The 26,116-nt window shown below is 38.7% G+C and overlaps 1 protein-coding gene across 3 annotated transcripts in view; it reads right to left on the bottom strand.

Moving 5' to 3' along the window:
- Window positions 1-26,116, bottom strand: part of igsf21a (immunoglobin superfamily, member 21a) — a 230,116-nt gene that overhangs the window by 6,248 nt on the left and 197,752 nt on the right. For 2 of the 3 annotated variants that reach the window (XM_086149991.1, XM_086149992.1), the window contains 4 exons: window positions 22,435-22,915; window positions 14,507-14,607; window positions 9,888-10,080; window positions 5,809-5,847 (listed from right to left, as the gene is read on the bottom strand). In XM_086149991.1, the coding sequence (XP_086006117.1) occupies window positions 5,809-5,847; window positions 9,888-10,080; window positions 14,507-14,607; window positions 22,435-22,915 (814 nt within the window). The remainder of the gene's footprint in view (window positions 1-5,808; window positions 5,848-9,887; window positions 10,081-14,506; window positions 14,608-22,434; window positions 22,916-26,116) is intronic. The other variant, XM_086149993.1, reaches the window with a different exon arrangement.

A 26,116-nucleotide genomic window follows, 5' to 3' on the forward strand; every position in this document is an offset into this window, starting at 1 on the left:
CTGGGTCTAAACAAATTCACAAATTTGGCAAAAATGACTCAGAAACTCGTCCAGTGTGGTCGTGTCTTGTTTAATGATTGCTTCCCCTGCAGGCATTTCTTCAAAATGAAGCAATGTAGCTCCTTGAGAAATATATTTTTTATTGCAATTTTTCCCTGTAAAATATGAGTTGTTTTTTCCTAATATGTCTTCTACTTTATATTGAATAAAATATTCTTATGTATTTGCTGTTTTGCCCACTTAAATTTAATCTTGCAAGTCTATCACTTAACCTCAGCGTATACTCACCCACCCTTTCCATTTGTAGCTTTAACCCTGGGATATTTTTTTTTCTCTTTTTATTTGTTTTGCTTACTTTATGCCTGAGATAAAATGGTCCTCAAATTGCATTCAAGCAAGATGTTGGTGCAATAAATGCATTGTACAGTTCTTAATAAATTGAGAACAGAAAATTATTAAATTATGTAATGTGTGAGTGTAACAATAGTGAATTAATGTGAGCATTTACTACCACAATTAGCTGAGAATTTATTATGATGATCTATTTCACAGTATAACAATGCAGACTGGGATCTGAACCATGGTGCCAAGAGCACAATAAATGCAATGGCTTTATTACAGTGTTTTCTATTGAAACTACAACGATGCCAGCACCGAATAACAAATACTGTCATAAGCTATCAAGGCCGGGTGCAAGGGATCTTTTTTTCTTTTCAGGACTGGAGGAGTACAAGTCCTTCTAAAATACCTATTTGGAGCTTTGGGCTGGTTCAACAGGATGGGACAACCTTTCACATTAAAACACTTTCCTGTGGCTCAGATAGCTGGAGGGGACCTATCGTTCAGTGTACCATTATTTGAATTTCTGAATGCCTGTCCAGGGCTTTAACTGATGAGATTGTGCTGCAGGACATTGTAGAGGTATACACCTGACGTGCTCAGACGGGGCATTAATATGCATCTCAGGTCATCCAATCACAAGTGCATCACTTCCCACCTGACATTAGAATGTGTCTCCATGTGCACCTCGACTCGACCAATTACGAGTGGAGATTATTTCCTCACTCTTTATGCAAATAAACACTTCCATCATGCCATATCTACAGTGGCTGGCTGGTGTGCTAGAAATTAAAGAGAGAAGAATCAAAAGAATTCGGTCCAGGATTTTTATTCTGGCAAACTAAATCATCCTGCTTACAGGGCAGACATTGGTTGATTAAGCCCAGCAGGCACCCAGCTGGCCACATAAGTCCTTAGTTTATTACATTTGGCTGAAAGATAGTTGTGCAGATGATCAATGTTGTGTTGCAGGATTGATGACGTTTAACTTTTATGGGAGATCGCAGATCCAAAACAAAAATCTTTGCTATGTCAACAAGACATCCTATTTGGGAAATTGTGCAATCCATTATTCTAAACATCATGCAAAGAGATGTGCAAATACATTCACTCCTCCTCTCTCCACGATAGAAACCTCCACTCCCTTCCACAATGAGTGGAGGCCTTTGGTAGCTGTAGTCTATCTCCATCAAGGGTCATTAAATACACATTCCAAAAACTCTAATACGCTCTTGAGAAACATTTTTCCTGCCAACCACATACTCAAGTAACAGGGTCTTGGTCATCTGAGCATCAGTCCAATAGGTTATTTATGTATATGTCATATTTATATACGTATACATATATGTATATATGTATACACACACATTTCATCACAAATAGAAATTGATCTTTTGGTTGTTTGATGATTGAAATGTATTAATACACACCCCAAACAGATACCATAATGAATGTCCATAATTGCAAAATTTTTGCTATGTTGACAAAGGCACTGTATCAGACACAGAGTCATTCTAATTTGGGATGTGGAATATCGTCACATCTCTCATTTCTCTTATCCAAAAAAGTGCAGGGGGATTTATTACTCATCGCTGTCCATCATTCAACGTGATGAAAAGAGATATGATGACATAATGAGGTAAAATTTCATTGCATTTTGATAAGTTATTGCATAATGTGTTGTGATTGCATAATGTGTTGTTACACATTTTAACCTTAGTAGTGGCTCATCATAATAATGATTTTCCTAAAACTCCCGTGTAATATATGACAAAGGAAAAAGCCTACGATGATTCATAAACCAGTTTGATTATATAATTTCTGGAAATAATGTGTCACCAATTAATGCCCGTCCACAAAGAATAACATGAATTAAAACTGTATTTGCCATATGTTTATGGCTGTCAAATGAAATCAGACAGCAACAACTGGATCTCCACAATAGCAAGCCTGTTTAATTCTGTAATGGGCTCATCCAACCATAAGATCATCATCTGATGTCCTGTTACAGTGTTCAGTCATATACGTGCAAGTTGTCCCACCATCTGTTCTTTTCTACACTCTGGCTCGGACCTCTGTGAATTTCTGCCAACAGCGTTTTCTTTTTCAAAGATACAGGGACTGATATCGGTGGCAGCGTGCTCCTTGCAATTAAGGATAACACTTACCAATCAAATGGCAACAGAAAATTGGATGGTTTTCTGTCTCTTGGGGTATAACTGGATGGGTATCCTGGATTCAGATAATATTAAACTCACGATAGTTGTCTTTATAAAACATCAGAAAAAAACCTAATCTGGTATCTCAGTTGAATTGAATAGTATATATAATTTGATATAATATATATGATATGTTAACAATTTCCTTCGGGATAAATAAAGTTGTTCTTATTCTTATTATTCTTATTCTTATATGTCCACAAATGTCATATGTAGATATGCCATGTCTATGAAATACCAAAACAACATTACATGATAATTACTTACAGCGTTTATGGTAGTGATTTACATCTGTTTAGACATTAATGTCTGTGGCCTCATATTAGCTTCCTTACTTGCAAATCTATAAATCTTAAATGTGACCGAGGTCATTAGAGTTAGGCCCTGATTACAAGAGAAAAAAATAAAATAAATGAAAAAAAAACATTTCAGGCAGACCACCAATAGGTTGATGAATTAATATAAATTTCATTTGGTAAAGGGAATAGGACAACTTTTCTTATTCCAAACTCCATAACGATTCGAGCAAAAATTTTAATTTATGTATATATGACTATGCTTTAGGAGGCATAGGCAATTTTTTTTTGTCAGTCAGATTGCCTGTGTTAATATCCTTTTATATTTCTAAGGAAGAATACCATCAAATTGATAAAAAAAATACTGGGGGGGAAACTAAAACTAAAATACTGTATATTATTTGTATATTATTTGCACACACACACACACACACACACACACACACACACACACACACACACACACACACACACACACACACACACACACACACACACACACACACACACACACACTATTATTATGTATTTTGAATGACATAGTTTGGTAAGATAGGCAAAAATAAATAAATAGCATTAATCCACTAGTTGCTTTTGCTTGTATTTTGGATTACATTTCTTGAAATTTTGGGGGGAGAAAGATATTGTTCAAAGAAGTCATAATTTCCTTCTAAAATATTTATTAAGGGAAGTAATAAGTATCTTCCTATTAACTCCAAAAATACGATATAAACTTCTTGCAGATTTGTCTGGTGTTCATACAGCTGCACAGTATGGTAAGCCTGGATAAAGCATCAGACCCTGCAGATTTTCTTTGAGAGCCGACTGAGCAGCTCTTTATTAAAGTGAATATAGTTTTGAACCTGATCCTGTATCCAGGTTATGTTATCTCTCCATTTTATAATTGCTACTATTCAACTGGATCAAAATGTAACAGGAAGCCATGGTTCATTGGCTAATTTTATATCTTTTTTTCCAACCAGATTCATGTAATTTCAGTTGACTCTCAATATAAGCAAGATAAGTAAAGGGAATAGATGGTTCACATATTCGTAGCCTGTGAGCTATTTCATCTTTAAAGAACATTAAAATTGTCACTCCAGAATCTGAGTCATCTGGCTGACACACAGTAACACACTGATATATGTGGACAGGAGGCATTGAGATGCTACTTGACCGTTGGAAAACTTAACAAAGGTGAATGAATACATTCAGGGGAAGTATGGGCTTCCAGCCTCCTGTCACCCTGGTGACCGACAGGGTCACCCATCCATTGACCCATCCATTCACCCCAGGTATGGAGTTGAAAGAGCCGCCCCCACATGACCGAACATGCGTGAACTCCAGGGACTACGTTGCACACAAATTGAAATTGCACGCCAGGCATTTGTGCACCTATGCTGATACGGTCCTGTCCTTGCTGTGACACACCTGCTCCTGTGCTTTCTGAAGCATTTGCATATTTAGATTTATATCCCTAAGCCAAAGATACAAAGAATAGAGATGGAAAAACTTTTGGATGAGGGATGGCGGCGGGGGTGGGGAGTCAGGCTATTTGTTGTGAGAGGAAAAAATAAATTTGTGTGTGAAGCGGAGAAACTTGAAGCAAAGCTGAGAGAAGGTGACACATAGGATAGTTGAAAATAATTTTAAGATCTAGTGCAAGAAGATTTAAGGACTTAGTGAGAGAGACCACGAAGTTAGTTAGTGTGAGAGAGGTGGATACAGAGAATAGGGTTAGATGGAGAAGGTTGATTCGCTATGGCGACCCCTGAAGGGAAAAGCCGAAAGGAGAAAGAGTGCAGATATGTTTAGTCCGGCATGATTTTTAGCTGTGGCTGTCCAGTCATTGACAGGCTCAGGAGATCAATGAAAAAAAGGACCAAATGAGAGGCAAATGGTCATGCAAAGTGGCGCTGAAGAGCTACACAGGAACCGGTTAAAGACGTAAGCTGAGCCACTAGCCTGGTATCATGAACAAAGAACATATCTGGCGGATTAAATAGCACTTCATCAAGCTCGGTGGAAATCGAGGTACAGTGGGAAGCTTATTTGTATATAATCTACGAGAGCTGTTTAAGAGACTCCTATTGTACTGAATCCCCTCCATTCAGCTAAACTCAGAAAAAGCTATTGCTGTTCTAATTTGTACCTGAAAAGACAATTTGATAACACTTGAAAGCCTGGATGTTTAGCCAGGATTTTATCTATTTTTATACAACAGGATAATCTGCACTGACCATGGGGCCTGGGTTTGGCAGTACCTTAAAATCTGCATCAGATCATTTTCGGCAGTGTTGAAGAGGACAGGAAGGGGATAAAAATATTCTGAAAGGAAGGGGGGATGACGTCAAGAACACGGAACCACAAATGGATAAAAGAAGGGAATTCGGGCTCGGCATTGGGATGCAAAAAATATGAAAAGTCAAGAGAAAAGGGAAGGCAAAAAGGCAGAAAAGATTGAAGGAGAACTGGAGAGGGAGTGGCAGGAATAAGGGAGCGACGGAAAGGTTGTTGTCAAAGCCCTGCAGCTTCTCCTGACAATCCCTCATCTTTATACATACGATAATCTCTGAAGCCGCAAATGAGCCACCACTGCACATGTGAAACACCAATAATCTCACACTCAACCAAAAGTGACAGGCTCGGTTAGTCATGGGAGAGGCTTGTTGCTCGCTGTTACTGAACGTTGGTGAAGATTAATCCTGACTGAATCACTCTCACGCAGTCTATCTGGGGCAATGCATTCAGGACAGAATGAGAAGCATCCACCTCTCGATACTTAGAGCGTTGAGCCACAGTCTCACAAGGAACTGCGCTTTTCTCGTCAATGCGGGTTTTTTGCGTGCACATTGTCTGATAGAGACACACTGCGGTGGCAAAATACGATGAGGAACTGTTACAGCGGTAGCTATTATGCATTAAAATGAAAAACTCATTGTCCAAATACTTACTGTTCTGGTTCTGTGTGTTTTTCATCATACTTGGATTTTCTGTGGGAAACAAGGAAGAGAAAAAGAGAGGAAATCATTTGAAGAGTAGAGGAAAAAGTTGTAAGTGGTAAAGTTCTGACACCTCTGGCAAAGGTTGTGCACGAAGCCAAAGTTCCCCGTGCACATGTTAAATGGCACATCCCTGGTGAGAGACAGTGGGCCTGTTAATGGAACTGGGAACACAGAGCACTGCTCAACAACAACTAGGCCACTTTCACTGTGTAGCAGGGCAGCTGTTGCTGTAAAAGTACAAGAACAGGTAGGGAAAAAAAATGACTCCACCTTAAATACATAGCGCAATGTCTACTCTGCACTTCACCACTATGTTTTTAAAGTTCTCAGGGATAAAGTTATTGCAATGGAAGGATGGCTTGCTAAGTATTGCATTAACAATACTCCTAAATTTCCACTTTGTGAACTATTTTTGGATGTTAGCTCACCGAACCAGCAGATGAAAGCTACATATACAATTAGGAGCCGCATTAACATAGCAGCTTCTCTGGCAGGCGAAGGGAAATTAGTGTGTGCACTGTATATGCATCCCCCTGTTTGCCTGGCCGTGTAAATTTACATAAGCATACATATCTGTGTGCAGCTGCCTGTGTGTGCAGATTTTGTGTCTGCCGGTGCAAGTGTGTGCTTGTGCTTGTGCGTGTGTGTCATTGCCCTCTCTCTGTGCTGACTCACTTCATTGTAATCTACACGGTATTATCACAGAGGCTGCCTAAAGATGTACATCATCAAGATGTGAGCTCTGCTAAGTGGCAGTGGAGAGTTTCTACACCGAGCTGTGATTATACCCTATTATTCACGGTGATCTATACGGAACATTTTGCCAAGCGAGAGCGACCCCAAATACTTATATCTCTTTGCCCCCAGCAGAGAGATAGGCGTCTCATCCCAAGGCCACGAGGGATCGTGCCAAGGTCACTTAATCACCATTTACTTCCCCTTAGCGAGAGTGGAAGTAATCTAAGGAGCAGGCAGACAGATGGGCCATAGTACACTAGGCATGTAGCCGATGAAACCTGAGGGTGCATCAGGGTGTTAAATAGACATTAGCGTTCTTCCTAGCAAAACGCCTCTCAAGGTAACGCCTCTCTAAAGTGGCACTTTCCCTTCAAGTAGATTCTTATTAGACCCACCCAGTAATTTGTGCAACTGAAACATACCACAAGGAGTGATTCGGGTATGCCTAAAAAAAAGGAGGAAAAAATAGCACAAAAGGAGGTACAATGGTTATGTCTGTGTATTATAGGTTAATGCAGTGCTTTGTCTGACTTCATAGAAGCCACACATTTTGAGACAAAGTTGAAAGCACACAAAAATGTCTGTGGGGAATTCTCGAGTTTTTTAAGAACTACCTTTTTCAGAGACTGTACAGGATGATACCAACAACCGTCACTATCCTATTTAGACTGGTATTTATCACATTACTGGTTTCTTAATTACTTCAAATCTGAGGTTTGTTGTTTCCAAGTGTTTTATGATGGCTCTATGCAAATACATCCCATCTATTACGGATGCAGCTGTTTTTTAGACATATTTGGCACATGAGGGACTGAAAAACACTGGAAAATAACGACAGTAGACAGGAAGCGTTCAGTCCTCTCTAAGACTGTGTTTGTTATGTGATTGAAGTCTCAATTATTGGCGAGTGATGCGCCTCCTCTGCTTTTCACAAGTGGGCACCCTGTTAAACTTTCTTTGTAATTGACTTATCTATTACGGCACTGTAATCTGCAACATTTGTTGTAAATATAGAGTACGCTGCATTAAATATTGTAAGTCTACCAGTGCTATTTATATAACAAGTGCCCCAAGATCATTTCTGCTATGATTTGGTGGTATAAATAAAATTAACTTGACATGTATAGGCTTCCACCCTTTCCAGTAATGTGATGACATTCAATTCCGACTCATGGTGCTGGATATTTGAATTTTCAATTTAATGCTACTTGCACCTACGAATATTTCATTGTGACTTTTATGTGTCTCAGGACCCGATTCAATCATGAGACCTAGGCCAGATCATTCATGGTTTCGGATGAATGGCCAGGAGCTGCAGCTGATGGAGACACCAAGTGATTGTGACAAGGACCAATGAAGCTTTCGTCATATTTTCGACACAAATCATTGAGTGGACGAGATGAAAGCGGATACGAGCTGAGCAAGCAGAGATTAAAAATGCATGACATTTCTTGACACAAATTCATACAAAAAAAAACCAAACGTGCATATGGTCAAATCGCATACTTCAAGCTCAGCATTTGAAAAATTGTCAGTAAATCTGACAAAAAATATCTGACATTCGGCTAGAAATATGTGGCTATAAAACTGTAAAAAGTGGACAAAATATTTAGAAATTACTAAATTTAAACTAAATAAGCTACGTATAGACTAAAATATTAAATTAACTAAATATTAGCCATATCATAATCAGAAAAACTTTCAATATTCTGACAATATCCTACAGAAATCTGCCTAAACTAGTTGCTTCAATAAAAAAAAACGCAAATTGGCACATATTTATTTATAATAATAATACTTATAATAATAATTTATCCTTCATTAGTCCTGAATAAATTCGTTCCCCCTGCAATTAACCCATCATGGATGAACCATGAGCAGTAGGCATGCCGTCCACCAGCACCAAGGGAGCAGTTAGGAGTTCAGCGTCTTGCTCAACAACACTTTGACATGCTAGGAGGAGCCTGGGATTTGAGCAAGGGATGTTTGGTTCTAAAGATGACTGCTCTAACTCCTGCAGTTCGGTATTTCCTGTAATAATGAGGCCTATTTTCAGATGAAATTATCATATTAATTCCTCCCCCCGAGGATATTTTCATTCATTTTGGCAGCACAATGGTGCGGTGGTTAGTGCTTTCACTTCACAGCGAGAATGTCCCTGGTTCGATTCCGCCAGAGGGTCCTGTCTGTGTGAACATTGCATGTTCTCCTTTTGTTTGCATGAATTTCCTATAACAGTCCAAATTCCGGTAGGAGGTTCATTGGAGATGGGGAATTGCCCAGATGTGTGAAGAAGATGTATGCCTCAATATTTACCCCTCCTCTTGCCCAATGACAGCTGGAATGGGTTCCACCCCCCCTCAATCCTGACTGCAGCATAAGTGGTTTGGGTAATGAATGAATGAATGAATATCTATATTTATTGAGGCCAGAAATGGAGGAGTTTCCAAGGACCTCCGAGCCCTAAGGCTACTTGTTATAAGCGCATTTCAACTGGTTAATAACAGAACACACCATGTTGAACCAGGCTTGGATGAGAGAAATGTGTAAAATCCTTTTTTGTTTTGAAACAAGTGCTCAGTTTTGAAGGAATCGTCTGATTAAAAAGCACCTCGTCTTCGGTGTGGGGTTATGAAGGATGATGGATCACACTTCCTCCAAGTGCCCGCAGTAAATATCCACAGAAGCAGGACACACTGATGTAATTGAGTCTGTAAGCAATCCAATTCTCACATCAACATCCGTAAACAAACAAATTCTGGGTTACAATGAACATGGTACCTTGTTTTGGCCAGTGAACAAAGAGCTATTCTGACTCTGCCCCACCACAATCATCCTTTGATTCCACTGGTGCTTGCTGTTTCATTGTTTGAGCGGTGCAAGACGTGTAGCCGATAGAAGAGTCACCAAATCCCTTGTTAGCGAACAGTTATCTGACTTTATGCTGCTGTTAAAGAATGTGTTGTTCCGACAATTAGGGACACGATCTTTTATTAATCGTGCACTCGCTGCCGCATTAATGATTCATGTTGAAAAGTGGTCACATAAATGTCTTTTTAGAGTTATTATCGATACATGAAAGGACATTTGTAGGGTTATATAATATTTTACGACATTTAATTGTGTAATTCTATAAGTGCTCAAGATAATCTGTGTTCAGCCAAGTAGTAGAGCCACAATAAAATACATTTTTTTATATTCATCATCTTCTGAATAATTGATGAAAATTAAATGTGAATTCAGCTTTTTTTTTTTCTCCCAGTCTAGTAGCCATGAAAGAGTAAACGTACCAAAGACTATGAGGCGAGTGTGCGTATCCGTGGAGCCCAGAGGATTTTGGGCCGTGCAGCGGTACATGGAGCCGTTGAGCTCGGCTGGCACTCTCTCCAAAATCAGCTCCTTCCCCTCTCGCTCGGTGCTCCCGTCCAGCAAGCGACCCCCCACCCGCGTCCAGGTGAAGAGCGGCTCAGGGAACACCTCATTCTATCAACACCCGAGACAGATGGGATTGAGAAGAGGAGGACGGAGGAGAGGAGGAGAAAAAAAAGATGGAAAAAGAGGGGCAAGAGAGAGAAAGTCTTTGAGTCCAAGACAAGAGATTAAGAGCAAAGGATACATGAATAATACAAGCCCTGATTTTCCCCCCTAATGCAACAGCAAGTTAACAACATGCATTAATAATCAACACTTCACTTGACAACAGCCCCCCCTTTCCCCTTCCTTCACAGTTCTGAAACCCTCCAGAAAACACCACAATTTTCCATCTTAAAATATAAGCAGTTTTTCATCCCCATCACTGTGCGTCGACTTGGTGGTAGATAACAAGAGGACACAATACAGGGAGAAATCTTGTGTGCTTCCACCGCAGGGAAATAGTTCTTCTACTTCCTCTACCTTGCACCATAATGTCTCCCCGCATTGCGCCACACACATACGTGCAGCTGAAGATACACTTTGTGTATCGCTACATCCATTTGATCCATTTGAGCTAGGAATACATTTCAGCAGGGAAAGCTTTCAGTGTGGAAAAATTTCCTGGCACTCTAGGCTTACATGAAGGAAAGAGCACATCAATGGGACATCAGAACAACGTATGACAAGACAGTGGATTTATTTATTATCTCCGCCGAGGAGGTAGAGCGTTTGGTGCCATGTCTTGTCATTTAACAAGATTACACAAAACTAGAGGGATGCATTTCTGAAAATACGTCATGTTAGGGTGGTTTTATTTATATATATATATATATATATATATATTTTTTTTTTTTTCGTCAACAACTGGAGATAAGACTTTTTTTTGTTGAAATGTTCTGGTGGATGACAGCACAGACAGCAATGTTGACACTCAATAAAAAACAGTGTTTGAAATTAAAGATTTTTGACCACAACCAATCATTGCATATAATATTTTCCTGCAAAAATGTCTTATATTAGTAAAAAGATGGATTTTGTGTTATAATATTTTTTAGCGTTTTAACATTTGGAATTAATGTGATGGGTTGGAAAAATGACGATGAAATATGTCTGCAGCTGAAATTGAAGTCGATATACCACGACAGTTAGCATGGGGCTATGTGACAGACCACAAATAAAGACAATTCACTAAGAAATTAATTTCCCCTTTATTAATTTTTATTTTTTCATCTTTTAGAGTGACAGGGTATACACTATGCCTCAGCATACAATAGCAGGATTAGCATATATGCATATATGATAATAATAATAATAATAATGATAATGTATCCTTTATTAATTCCCATGGGGAAATTCTCCGCAATTAACCCATCATGAATGAACCATGAGCAGTAGACTGCCGTCGACCACCACCATGGGAGCAGTTAGGGGTTCCGAGTCTTGCTCAAGAACACTTCGGCACACTAGGAGGAGCCGGGAATCAAACCAGTAATGTTTGGTTCTAAAGACAGTTGACTACCTCTTGTGCCATGCCGCCCCCTAATATGCCCTCAAACGTGGTACATTTTTAATGAGAAAGTTAGATCCAAAAGAGTTAAAAAGATTAATGTAAAGCACTTTTATATTTCAATTTACCACCACTGCATGTAACAAATATTCAGGGCAGACATGTGAAAATTATTATTGGGCAACATAGGAAAGCTTATTTAATTGATTTTATAATTTAGTTTTTTACCTTATCCCAATTAGAGCTCTTAATTAGAGTTTAAGGTTAAGGAAAATATTAATTTATTCATTTATTTTGATCCTTTATCTATCTATATCACTTCCCCCCTCTGAATGTCAATGACAAAGTGAATAGCTCTCAAGAAATGACAATGTTATTCTGTTATCAACCTGTTCTGTTTAATTTGTCCTCACAACCAAGAATTGCACTTATCAAACATAATTATGCTCCATGATCCTCAAAGTGACAGGACTGATCATCAACTGCCTGCAGACACCAAATCCGGGTAACATGGCTTCCACGCACTGGTTGCCCAATGTGATAAAATGAAACAGGAAAACAATCAAAGAGGTTCAGACTGAAGCAAGAACCTACCATCTTATATGGAAACAAATTTGTAGATGAACTCAGTGACCTAAGCATTTTGCATTACCTATAACAACTACTGCTATAACCTATAACAACTTTATGACATAATACTTATGTGTGAAAATATTAGAAAAATTACAGAAAAAAATATCTAAGTAAAATCTAGTAAAATCTATGTGAAAGGAAAAAAAAATCTTAAATGTGATATTACATGTTGAATATGACAATTTAAGTTTTAATTGTCACAAAAGTTACCCCTTTTATGAGAGCGATTGTATCACATCTATTTTCCTAATTTGTCTTTAGCCTTGCATTATTAATGATCAATATTCCTCTTCGTTTATTCTGAATGAGGTTTGTGAATAGATTCTTTCCCTGCTTCATTTATGATAAGTAACATTTCCAAAACTAGATCATCAATTTTAAAGTGCTTTATTTAATAAAAAAGTGCAGAATTCATTTATGAAGCCAGTTCAATCCACAATTATTTCAGATCTTTCCTGTAATGTGAAAATAGGATATGTGTTTTGCTTTGTCTGGTTACTTGAGGAACAAGAGTGAGCTTAGCTATGTTTTGAGAAATTGGGATTGATTCATTATCGTCTTTATGCTGAAATACACAAATCATTTGTCTTATCATTCCATATATAAACTCAGATGAATAAATGTAGCAGGAAAAGTTTTGGCAACATAATTTAGCAACAGAGGTTGAGTCAGATGATGGCGTTCAACCCAAAATATACTGATCTTGATGGTCTGACAAGCATCCAGGGCCAAAGTTTTGCCTTGCAACTTCTTGGGATGCGAAAATCTGCCAATGGACCACTTCTGAACATTTGCATCATATATGTAGAGACAGCTCAGCCGTCACAAGCATCACTTGCAGATGTATAGTGGTGACAGTTAACCCCTGGCTGTGCAAATAAAATATGTTCGTACTACTGATAACAAATTTATGATTTAGCCTGTGGAGACATAAGCTTGTGGTTTTATGCATTTTACTTTCTCCTATTTTGGATAAGTGAAAAACTGTGCCTTTATGCGGAATTTTTTGCCTCCCCCAAAATCCTGGACTTAAAAGTATCCGTAAATTTAGATACTAACAGATTATCATTACATCATACTAATTCCATTTGTTTGTCATGTTAATTTTTTCAATCAAAATTTATATCTTAAGTTAATTGCTTTTCAAGGCCCAAGTTACCAATAAATTTCATGTAAATAGATTTGCAGTACAAAGTGTCTCAATAACAACTAAGGTTAAATGAGATGCTTTCAGAAAAAAAGGTCACATTGAATTATAGACGATGCTAAGGCAGAGGAAAGTCCTTGCTGTCAAACAGCCCCTAGAGCCTAAAGATACCAAATGAAAAAGGTCGGTGCACTGCGTCTCTGAACAAGCCAAGACCCAGTTTTATTTTAAACATAAAGCAAATGAAAAAATGAGTACAGACGAGCATCCACATTCTGACATCACTGTTAATAATATATTCTTCTGACAATATGAGATGGGGCTGAAACTGGCATAATCATCATCACAAGATGAGAAAGAAAAAGTGGCAACATTGATCTTGCCACGCGATCTAGTTTTGAAACCATAGAGCCCTGGTCCAGTGAAGGATAGGTGAAATTTGCTGTCTGATAAATCTACATGCCTTCATGGCTGAAGGGGAACAGACAACAAGCAAAGAAGCCAACAAACAAAAACAATACCTAGGAATATGAACGGCTAGAGACTGCAATATAATCATTATTACAATTGTAATAATAGTAACAATAGTAATCTAAGCGCACATTATGAAATTCAAATGGCACATGGCACACTTTAACTACACTTGCATACAAAAACTGCATTTTCAAAGATTGTTGTTTGTTGTCTTGGATAAGACAAAAACAACAAAAAACATGAATCTAATAATATGGCATCAGTGATTACAGTTGATGCCTTGTGAGCATTATTCATTTTGTGAACCCTCTACTCCTGCTTGAAACCACAGAAAAATTCACTGAAAGGCTATTCAAGTATGTATTTGATTCTGATAATATTAACTCATAATCCCTCATTATAAGTTCATAACAGAATGAATGAAAATTTCCGAATTTGTACACAGGAGTGTACAATGGAATGCAAAGTACCCACAGTTGGTGGAGTGCTTAGTTGAATTGATTTGACAAAGCTGGTGACATTTTATTGTAAAGTGCGCAGTGCTAGGCTGACTAGCAGCTTTGTATCTGTTGCTTTGTAGAAACACACACTGAAAAGAAACATTAAATAAGCAAATTTCAGTGATTGATAAAGGCAAATAGAGGGGTCAGGGAGGCCTTAGTAAGCTTCATCACCCTCTATCCTAGACTGGACTGAATTTGAGCCTATAGTTTCAAATTGTCCCATGCACTTACCCCACCAGATCCTACCTGGAATCCTTGCACTGTGATGCGCACCGTGTCCCCTACCTTTGCTCTGCTAGGGGACATGAAGAGTTTAGGACCCTTAGGAGCAGCTGGAAGGAGAAGAAGTAGAAGAAAAAAAAAACAAAAAAAACAAGGAGACAAAGGTCAATGTACTGAGCATGGAGAACAAATCCTGCTGGACACCTGTTTTGTTACAGGGGGGAGAGAGACAAATACAATTTCCTGTCAATTAAGGTCATCGGGCAAGAGACATGGGACCCGCAGGTTCTTTTATCCAAAAGGCTGTGTAGGATTTATTCCCCCTTGGAGAGAAAAAGGGAGTAAATTGGGTAGATACTCATTACTAGAGGAGAATGGGAGTGCACCGGGTTGAGTGTGGAGGCAGCAAGATAAGGGACACTCAGAGAGCTAATTCCCTTGTCTTGGTTTGGAGAGATGGCTTTCATTTGGACACTTTAAAACAATGGGACACCAGCGGGAGAGGAAGCGGGTGGATTCTAATACTCTAAGATTGTGAGGGGCCAGTAATTGTCCCGTGTATGTAGTGCTGAGATGAAATGAAAGATTTGCATAATGCTATGAAAAAAAAGGTAAGACAAAATGATAAGTCATATCATTACAACCAAACTGCACAGTATACTATTGGGCTCATATAAGCAAGTTCTGCACAATTTGAGATGATGTATAATTCTCTTAAAAGATAACTACCTCTTACTGTGGACCTCCATATTTTTCAGACAAATGGACTGAGCAGCGCGTGCGGTGAAAGTTAAGCTGAGGGCAGTCTATCAATAGTTCTTCAATTAATTCAGTTTGGACTCTCAATGTAAATCACACTCGATACTTGTTTCCTCGATGAGTTTAACCAAAGAAAAAATAAGTAAACAGACAAATTACCTCAGATTTTAGCCATTAATCTGGCAAAAAAAGTGTCCTCGGTAGCTAATGAAGTGTGGTCTTTTCTTAGACAGTCATTGACTACAAGCCTGCATTAGACTAATGAATATGGAGTTACACTCTTTTATCTATAATAGGCTCATGTAGCTTTGTCCACTTATTGTACATCATGCAATCCATAATCCATTCTTGACATGGCATTTGAATATATTCTTTCGCTGACTGTGGCAAACAGAGTCATAATAATACATCCTAGAGAACGTATTGACTGACTCCTAGAAATAAATCGCAGCATAAACAGCAACAACTGACTTGCATATATTTGAATTTATAACCAAAAAACTGTATAGCAAGATATATGGTTTCATAATTACATGTTTACCAATCCTAAAAATCGATATTCATTCATTTTCAGGAATCACTTTTGTTCAATAAATGCTTTGAAGTCACTGTGGACCTTTATGATCTGACTGACTCCAATTGATATCATCTATTTTCTTCAATGGTTTACATTGCATGAAATTGTTTATTATAAAGCACATACTTAAACACTGCCCCTCTCTGATTCTCAGCCTATTCAGCAATTGTATTCCTTGCATTTTTTAACTTTTCTTGTCAAGTGAATGACATTTTCGTTGTTCCTCTATAGGCATTTATTTTTCTCTACCAAGGATAATGAAGCTTTTCTGTATTGAATGGATGTTTACATGTGCTATGAGTGTATATTTCAGAAACGATTTTCATGCCTTAAGTGTAGATGAATACACTATAATATGGCAAATATCACATCAAAAGCATGATTTCAGACAAAATCACAATGATCAGGAAGAAAGAACTAATTTACACCACATTATTGAGGAGTGAATAACTCTCAGCTATAGATTTCATGAGAAATGTTTGACATGAAAAAAAATTCTGTCTGGTACTGAAGAAAAATGGAATTTTGGAGGTTGGTTTTGGTCTCTTTCTCCCACCTATATGCTTCCCAATAAGTAGTTTAGTACTGGTAATGCTAGTGTCAAGTAATCACGATGAGATTGCGAGGCATATGGCCAGAGAAGGTGATGGCTGAATTCTGGGATTTCTTCCAAAAGGGACAGTTGGTCCCCCCGTAACCATCTTTGATTAGGACAGCATGCAGTGCGATGGTCATAGTGCAGCCTCTCTCCCAGGATGGGGGAGCTGGGGGGGGGGGGGGGGTGCTCGCAGGGGAAATAAGCCACAGGCCAATGAGAACGTCTTGTATGATCCCACTGCGGCGTGAGAGAACTCCTACTTAAGAGTAAAAACGGCTTTCTGGAGAACAACTGGTCACACTGCATCAGGTGTTCTTTAACACTGAACCAAGACATCAACATGTCTGGCCAGCTGCACAAGCAGACTTAAGCAATAAAGGGTAACCTGTTACAAAAGCTGGGTGACCAGTTTTATTGAAAAAGAAAAGTCAGTAAAGCATGTAACTAAATTTAAAAGGCTCAAGTGACTGCTTAATCAGACCCCCTCTGCAGCGGTGGACAACGGAGTGCCTTTCATGGCTGAAAAACACGAGTATGGGACACACAAAGCTGCAATGATGAAGGAGAGACAGAGCACCAGAACATGAATACAAGAGTAGTATGGAGTTTACCCTCCATACTGGCAGTATTCATATCATACAAAAGGCAAAAATAGTATTTTTTTTTCATAGATTGGTATTTCTAAGATGAAATATTATGAATGATACACTGTTTTCCATCTGGATATAGATCGGGTTTATAAAATAAATAACTATGTGTGAGAGATGATTACATTTTCTGAAAATTGAAAAAAAAACAGTAAGGAGTTACTGAAAAAAAATAACAAAGGACCAGAAATGCCCAATAACGGGGCTTATAATCAAATACAAAAAAAAAAGAAAAGAAATTGCCTCACAATCATCAAGAAATGACTTGACAATTACCGTTTAAATGAAAGAAAACAAGCAAACGAAAAATCCCTATATTTTTGTTGTCAAAAGACAGATGGAAAGATAAACAAACAAACCAAAAATGGAATGTATTTGCGTGGAAACACAATCCCACACAATCCAAGAAAAAAAAAAACAACCCCAAAAAACAGACACTTTACTGAAACAGGGCATCTGTTCCCTGATTATCTCTGTCTGGCAAAGCGATGGAGATGGGATGAAGCCTGAATCTCCTCTCGCTTTAGCACAGTGTAAATCATACCACTTGTGTAATGATGTTTAATAATAAACACTATAGCTCAAGTAAATTCCAAGTAAAGAGCACCTTTAAAATATTAAGTGGCACGAGGTTCATGACTCTAACGCAGTTGGATGAAGGAGACATGGCGTCATGATCTCATGGAGGTGTTTTCTTCTTCTTCTTTTTTTTTTTTCAGTCCCAAGGCCCGGTGCCATCTTCACTTGCATTTATATGTGGAGCACGGAGCCAGTCATGAATATTCATTGAGTGTAATACAACATTGGTCGATTGTCAGGCTGTCGCTCCGTCTCATGTGGCAAAATTAAATCTCTGAAAGATTTATCACTTATGGGCACTGCAAGGGCCTCCTTTTCATTTCCTGACCAAACACACCTGAGAGAACCGTGAATGTGTGTGTATGTGTTTGGAAGACGATACATCCAGAGTGCAATTATCCGGTTATAGCCGCATGATATAAATGAATATAGTATGTAAGTGATGTGGATCTTCAGCCATTTTACACAGTCATATTCAATTATAGTTAAGCAGCCCTCAAATGCATAGTGGCGTTTGGACTGGTGATGAGCTCGTCCGATTGGGGCGGGCTTGTTATTTTGGACATTATTTCTTCTTTGAATAACAGCAATGTTTTTTTTTTTTTTCTTGCTTTAAACTCTTCTTTTGTAAGACGCATCACACCACAAGAAAGTTTCAGCGCTTTGAAATTTCGACAAATTCCTTCAGGTGTTGGCAGGGGGAGACATGATGAACTAACCCTATCTCTTTAAAATTTATCAAAGGTGCTTCAAACGAAACAGAAAAAAATTGAAGCGGGGCTTGTCACAATATTAGCGCCTCTGACATTTAACAAGAGATTCACAGCCTGGCCCTCCAACCCCTGGGGTGTGTCATCTGTTTTATCATCAACATGGGAAAGAGGCAAAGAGCTGTTAAAGTACTTACTGTAATAAAGTTTTGTCTTGTGAAGACAGCCCATCATTAAACCTTTAACTGATGCTGCTGTCTCACTTTTTGCATGTGATCTATCCACCAGGGAGAGTGTGGTGACAGTTTCCGCACTCTACAAGACATTTTTCTAGAAGGAGCGATTCCCATTTGCAAAAACAAACAAGGAAAAAAAAAAAAACACTTTGTGAAAAATCTTTGTGACAAGAGGACATGCACTGTTTTTCTTCCGTCTCGCACAGAAATTCAATAAAAAAATTAACATAATACTCAAAAATTAAGGATTTATTGGAGGGTAGTTGATGTTGTTCCTATTTTATTTAGGTTATATGTTGTTGACAAAATAGTAATGTTGACTTTTAGAACTGTGCTCTGGTGTATGAAGGGGCCATTTATATATGATATATAGAATGTATATAATAGTGATAAAAACATGAATCAAAAACCTTCAGTATTAAGCCCAGGTAATAACAATATACACAAAATATTGAAAAAAATTGAAATTACAAGAATACACAAATTTCTAAACTAAATACGGCCCTCAAAACATTATAAACAATCACATCAGAAATATAAAGTCAAAGTTGTTATTTATTCATTTATTTATTTTCATAGTTTTCTTTCATTTCTTTGAGTTTTTGGAAAGAAATCTTGACTTTAATGTTTGCTCAGAAATGGAATATTTGAATATTTAGGGAAAAATTAGCTTTGTTATTATAAATAACATCTCAGTTACTTATTTATGCTGATATTCGTTGTTATTTTTGTAGTCTTCGAAAAACAGTAATTCAGGATTATGATGTAGATCCATAAAAAAATTATCAAGTTGCAGTCAATAAATAATGTGCAGTCCTTATCTAGAACAGACATTGCATAAACTGGAAAATATGCTGAATTTTAATCCAGAAATATAGGAAGGTGAAACTACATTGAATTACATGTTCATGCAAATCTAAAAACAGTAAGAAAAAGAGGTAAATATGTAAGATATTGCCAAAAAAACTAATAACCCCAACCAACATCTGATCGGAGATTGCACAAAATACAATACCCTAAATTTCCGTAGGGCATAGCAAAATTTTTAGAAATGTCAGCTTTGTATGAAAGCAGTGCAGTTCCTGTCCTCTTGTCATCCTGAGCTGAAAAATGTTTGATTCAAAAGCTACAACAGAAAGGAAAATTTCTTCCCTCTTAATTGAGACTCTGTAGATTCACCCTCATAACCTACTTATGTATATGGTTTCGCCTGGCAGGGAGTTTTCTTGGCAAACAAAATGGGCTGAAGTGAAAGTGAATACAATACATTTGCTAGTTGTTTCTGAAAAAATATGTACATAAGCAAAACTCATGTCTGTTTCAACTGACTACAACTAGATTATTTGTCAACAAGTAAATAATTCATTTGTGTGTATGTGAGAGAGAGAGAGAGGTCATAACTTTACCGGTACTTGCTTGTTTGTTTTTTCAACATTAAAAATATGAGCCAATGCTCACATGAGGAAAACAAAATTTAGAAAATAAAATTTGATTATTGTGTGTTTGCTCAAAGAACTCTCACTACCAAGAGTCCAGCATTGACTAAGGAGTATGTCCACTGTGCTATTTAAACACATTTCCATAAAATGGACCTTTTGTAAGTGCTTCTTTCCATAATAACAACAAGTTAATGGAAAGGGTAACATCACAGTAGTATGTATATATATATATGCCACAGAAGATGGCCATCGCGTGGATGTAGCGATCCCAACATCAGGGAGAAAGGAAAAGGTGGTCCTCGTAGTGATTGGGTCAGTGATAGCCAGTAATAACAAAGCTGGGAGAATGCCAACATAGAACACCAAAACATCTGAGATCTCTCACTGAAAGAGTGCAATCCTGGCAAAAACTAGGATCCTGCGCAGAATTTCCAAGCTCTCAGGCATCTGGGCAAGGTCTCCTTAAAGATAACCCAATATCACTTAGGGCGGAGAGTGTTTTTTTTATTTTTTATGTTATATATAAATTGTGTTTAAAACAAAATACAGAGAAAATTATCGTTAAATTCGAAGGAAATCATATGAAATGTTGTACAGAGACAAGAAAAATGAGGAACTGCAAAAAGGAAGCCCATGAAGAATATAGAGCGGATTTTAATTTTTGCTTTCCAAACAGGTGTTCGGCAGAACAGAGAAGCGAATAATCAGACAAACCTTAGTTTTGTGGGACGGTTTTGTGGCAGTGAGTTGCAAAACAAACATATAGCATCTGTTTGTGCTTCGCTCTTCCTGATTTCGGCAATTACAAACATCTCCTGGAATATAATGTCAGGATTGTGTGGCTCATCTCCAGCAGGACCTTGCCAAGGTAGAGCCTTTGATGTGTTAATTGGATGTGCTGGAAGCCATTTTTGTTTTTAATAAAAAAAAAAATAGAAAATTAAATTTATATATAAAAGTTAAATGGGTGAATGCATTGGAACTTTACCACTTTACCACCAACTTTACCAGTCTCTCTCAATGCTAGTTTACACCTTACGATTTTCAAGTCGCAGACTTAAAACTGGAAGCCGGCGGGAAATCTTAAGAGTTGTAGCGGAGTACTACCGGAGTCACAGCTCGCTCCTGTCGTCTCAACCGTCAAATGTAAGCTCGTCTTACAGTCTTAGTGCAGTCTTAGTACAGTTTTTGCCTCGTCTTGGGGCTTACAACAATATCAAACATGTTCGATATTATTGCAAGTCTTTCTGTTAGGTCATCGTAAAGAGTGAATCAACAACCAATAGTTGAGCTCCACCAAAACCGAAAATAGGAAACCAGCATGATGGTAAAACACTGCACTATGGGAAATGAGGGGGCATTGTGGCTCAGGGGGTTAGAGCGGTTGTCCTTGGAAATAAACATTCCTGGTGCGATTCCCGCACTCCTCCCAGCCAGTCGAAGACTTGTTGACCGAGACGCTGAATCCCTAACTGCTTCCCCGGCGCTGCTCATTAGCTGTCTTCTGCTCATGGTTCATACCTGATGGGTTCAGCGCAGTGGTCGACAACAAATGAATTTCTTCCAAAAGAAAGTTGTAGTTTTCCACAACTCTTTTCAAAGTATTTAAATGTAAGATCCTCAGTCTTTGGTCTCACTGAGACTAGCCTGAGACTGAAAATTCTAACAACCAGTCTTTAGATGTGAGCTGGTGTGAGATCATAGTTTTAAACGAGTCTTTTGAAAATCTTTTTTCAAAAGTCATAAGGTGTAAGCCCAGCATAAGTATGACTTGTGCTTTGTTCATCCAGCTGACCTCTGCACTGGCATTTTAAGGATGAACAAAAGCAATCTCACTGACAAAATCTTTTTTTTCTCAAAATAATGTGTGGAGGTTCAGGAGTTATCTTGCTATTTTAATCACTGAGGCATGACTTAAAAGCTTGAGGGAAATACTCATTGAAATTTGAGGAACAATGGTCACTGTGTCTAAATTCTCATCTGACTCCTCTAATTCAGGTTGACTTTTTCAATAACACCATTGAGTTAACTCAATCTAGCAACAGACAGGACGGTGAATTGCCCTGTCAGTCACACGGAGTTTTGCATTCAGCGCTAAACTTGCAATCTGCTCAGCTGTAACACAATTAAGCAGTATCAAATGAGAATCAGTGTTTTTCTGAGTATGTTTGCAAGGCACACATAAGGGGGCCCAGTTGGTTTCCAAGTGCAGCGAGGGGATACAAAGAGACATCAGCAGATTAAAAGAAGAGGAGAAATGAGAATGGGCGCCTGTGCATGTGTGTGAGTGTGACCATGGAATGAGGCCGCAAATTGGAGAGCAGATGAGAAAAAGCTTTCGAAGGTATGCAACTGGCGCATTAAAAAAAAACAACGTCTGCTTCCGACTCACCCAGAGTGACCTCCGTCTGCATGGGCATTGACAGCGCAGGGTGTTTGACCTCGCAGCTGAACAGGGCGTCATTATCCAGCTGAGGATTGAGGGTCCAGGTGAGTCTGGCCTGAACCACCACCGAGCCGTCACTTTGAGGGATGTTCGTGTGGCTGAAGTAATAGAGAGGGTCCGTGCTGTGGACCCACCGGGGAAACTCCCGGCTCACCACAGTCTCGGGGATGACCTCCGTGGCCGGGCTCGGCTCGTAGGCCTGCTGGCCTTGAGTGTGGACATGCTGGGGGCTCTCTGTGTACAAACGGGCCGCCCGTCCTTCGGGGTCCAGGAGGGAGAGGGACCGCTGCAGCTTTGTGTCATCGAGATCCCTGCTGATGAGCGGTCTGGCTCCTCTCACGCCTGCTGAGCCGCCCCCCTGCTCAGTGGTGGAGGGTTGAGTATATGATATCACCTCTATCAGCTCCCCGTCTCTTTTGAAATACACCTTTGACAGAAAAGAAACAAATAAAAAAAGAGTTTGAAATATGGTTTTGAATAGGTTTTATAGTGTAAAGCTAGAGAGCTACATGAATGAGTCAAGTTTTTCACATCGCACAGTACAGAATGATTCCATAACACCGCCACCAATTCTTGAGTAAAATCACCACAGTATGACATGTAAACACAGCGAAAAATGTCTGACTTATTTTGTTTCCACTGAGGGTGGGGTTCTTATCAATGACTTGTTGGAAAGGTTTGAATCAACGTGATCGTGTATTGCTGTGACTGAAATGCAATCTGGACAGCCAATGAGCCATACCCAGCTCAAACCCCTGGACCGAAATCCCCAATATATGTTTTAGTTGCCTGTTCAGCTAGAAAATAGCATCACTATCTTATTTTACGGAAGTGTATATGTATAATACAGTTGATGTGCTGTGAAGACTTCCACTACCAAATCAGATTCAGAATTATCCTATTTCCTCTACTCAGTCTCTGTGACTTGCAAGGTATAATAGTAGCCACACATTCCTGCCTTGAAAGCACTCAATGTGCAGTTGAAACATTAAAAGAAGTAGGAAACTTTCAGGCCACCTGGCAAATGTACTACTTTCTACTTTTAGCTTCTGTTTTGTCTCTAACTGTTTCTAAGGAAATTGTTTTAAATACTGCACAGCACTTCAAGAGCACTTTTATATCCCACGTCTTCAAACACCAACCCATTCCCACATCACCTTTCATCAACTTCCTGTGTGTCTTTAAATTTATTCCACCTAAGCTACTTATATAATATGCGGAACGAGGTAATGATCTGAAATAAATGTTTCAGGATAAAGCACTCTTATGAAAGAGGGTCATCCAAGACGGGTCGAGAAAACACAAGAGTTTTTCCATTTCCTGTTACCTACGACTGTGAGTCAAGAACTGCGTTTGCGACCTTCTATTCTAGACCTGACCTTCAACCTGACACCATTGCAAAAAACAAACAAGCAAACAAACAAAAAAGTCTGTTAAGGATAAATGTTCCTGTTACTGAGAGACTGGAATAACCTGAGTCATCTGCTGCACTATTGAAAAAAAAAATCTCGAATTACAAAGGGGCCTTGCAAATGGATAACTAGAAGACAAAAATGCAGAGGGAACTGTGGAGATGGTAATGGTATTTGTATTATTCACAGTCTTGTATACTTACATTGTTAATGTAACACTATGGGTAAGTGCATATTTAACAACGGATACCCACAGTGTCTCCTCCGGTGTGGTAGTTATGTAGGAACATGTGGTCTAAGGCCTCCTTTATCCTTACCATCTGTATTTCTTTTTAACCGGTAGAGAATTCATCCCACTTCAACCCACTATGGCATATGACCTCAAGTTTTTGTTGTTGGAAAAAAAAAAAAGTACATACTTCCTTTTGATCGTTGAAGAGAAAAAAAGTAATTTGCAGGTTTACTGAGACCTTTGGTCATTGGAATTGAGTTTGCTTAAGATCAAAGAAAAATTATAAACCCCTCACAGTACTGTTAAATGTTTTTGTTGGTAGATGGCTGAAGCATGCTTTGATATACTGCTACCTCAAGTGGTGATGCCTTGAGTGGGTAAACATGAACAAAAAGTATAAACAAGTATGGGTAAATCCATACTTCAGATGAATAACTTACATTGTTTCACAAACATACGCTCAGAAAAAAGGATATTGGTTGCATTATGCGTTTGTCGAAGGAGCTCAACATAAGGAAAATCCTACATCTACAAAACATAAGAGTATGTGTGCATTAGTATATCTACTATTTATGTATTCTTTTAACTTTAAGTTGCAAAATGACCCCATTGGGTCTGCAATAAATTCCTTCAAGAGAATCCTATAATGAAGAAAATGAGTTTTTTCAATGTGTATCACATCACCTCATTAATTATCACAGCAGGTGGAAGCAAAGCAGCTTGGATTAGAACCATTCTTGCACCTGTTCTGCAGCTTGTGTTGGACAAAATGGTGTGGATACACAAAAACATCTGTGTTGGTTATGTGTTGTATTCAGCAGAATTAATTATGGAATCTGACTAACACTGGTTATGTTTCGTAACTCCAGATTCTAAAGTAAAGGCATAGCTCCGTAACGGTTGTTAGTTGCACCCATAACGCTTAAACACTTAAACATTTTCTATTCCATAATTCTGACTGTGTAAGCATTATAGAGAGAATATAGGAGTGAGGATTCAATGCTGGATTCTGGAGCGCCTCCAGTGATGATGTTGATTTTTTTCTTTTTTTTTTCTCGTGTTTGGCAGGTTTTGTCCTTCACGCTGAATTAACAGCGGGCTAAAAAGGGACAGCGATGAGTGGAGCTTTTTATGTACAGTTGAACATTTTTCAGGTATGTGAGAAAAACGCTGAGTGCACAGTCGACATTCGCTAGCTTATCATGCACCTGACGGTGCAGCACTTAGGTTCACAAAGTATCAAGATGAGGCCCAAGCCAGAATGCCAGGTTTTGAACACAACGTCATCATCAAACATAAAGTAAGAAATCATATGCATCATCATTGCCACTTTGCACATATGTACATTTGAATCATGCACACTGTCCCCATTCAGCAACAAGGCTACTGATCGAGAGCGGTGGACAATCGCATAGTTCAGATGTGGTTGTCTCAGCAACACAGGACCCAAATTCCTAATGGTCGGAAAACATCACACACAAAACTATCGGCCTCTTTTTCAGTGCTGATGCTATAAGGTATCGGAGCAAAGAAAAGACTCGTGAAGGGAAAGAAGTTGGACGGAGTGTTGATTCTTCGACTCAGGGACGACAGCAGTGCATAGTGCACATTCCCTTTTGAGGTTAAAAAAAAAAAAAGCACCTGTTCCTCAAAATCTAGTTTCTGCTCATTGTTCAAAGGACCTCTGCAAGACATCAAGTCCAAAGAGCTGTTCTTTATCATTCGGGTGTACGCTCCTTTGATGGAGAGCAGGTGTCTTTGTGACCACAGCAGGAGGCTTCTGGCTCTTTCCAATAGCCAGACTGAGTGAAAACTGCACTGACAGTTGATGTATGTCTGCTTGTCAGCCAGAGAACAAAGTGCTCTTGCACTTTCTGCACCATGAGCAGCTCAAGACAGTTTATGGGGAGTATTGGACAAGTATTCCATTTCCCTTCGACCACTTGAGATTTGTACATCCCACCTCCGCCATAAAGAAACATAT

This window comes from Fistularia commersonii, chromosome 7 (assembly GCF_037954325.1).
Source record: "Fistularia commersonii isolate RoL2024-O1a breed Wild chromosome 7, RoL_Fcom_v1.0, whole genome shotgun sequence".
Classification (NCBI taxonomy): Eukaryota; Metazoa; Chordata; class Actinopteri; order Syngnathiformes; family Fistulariidae; genus Fistularia; species Fistularia commersonii.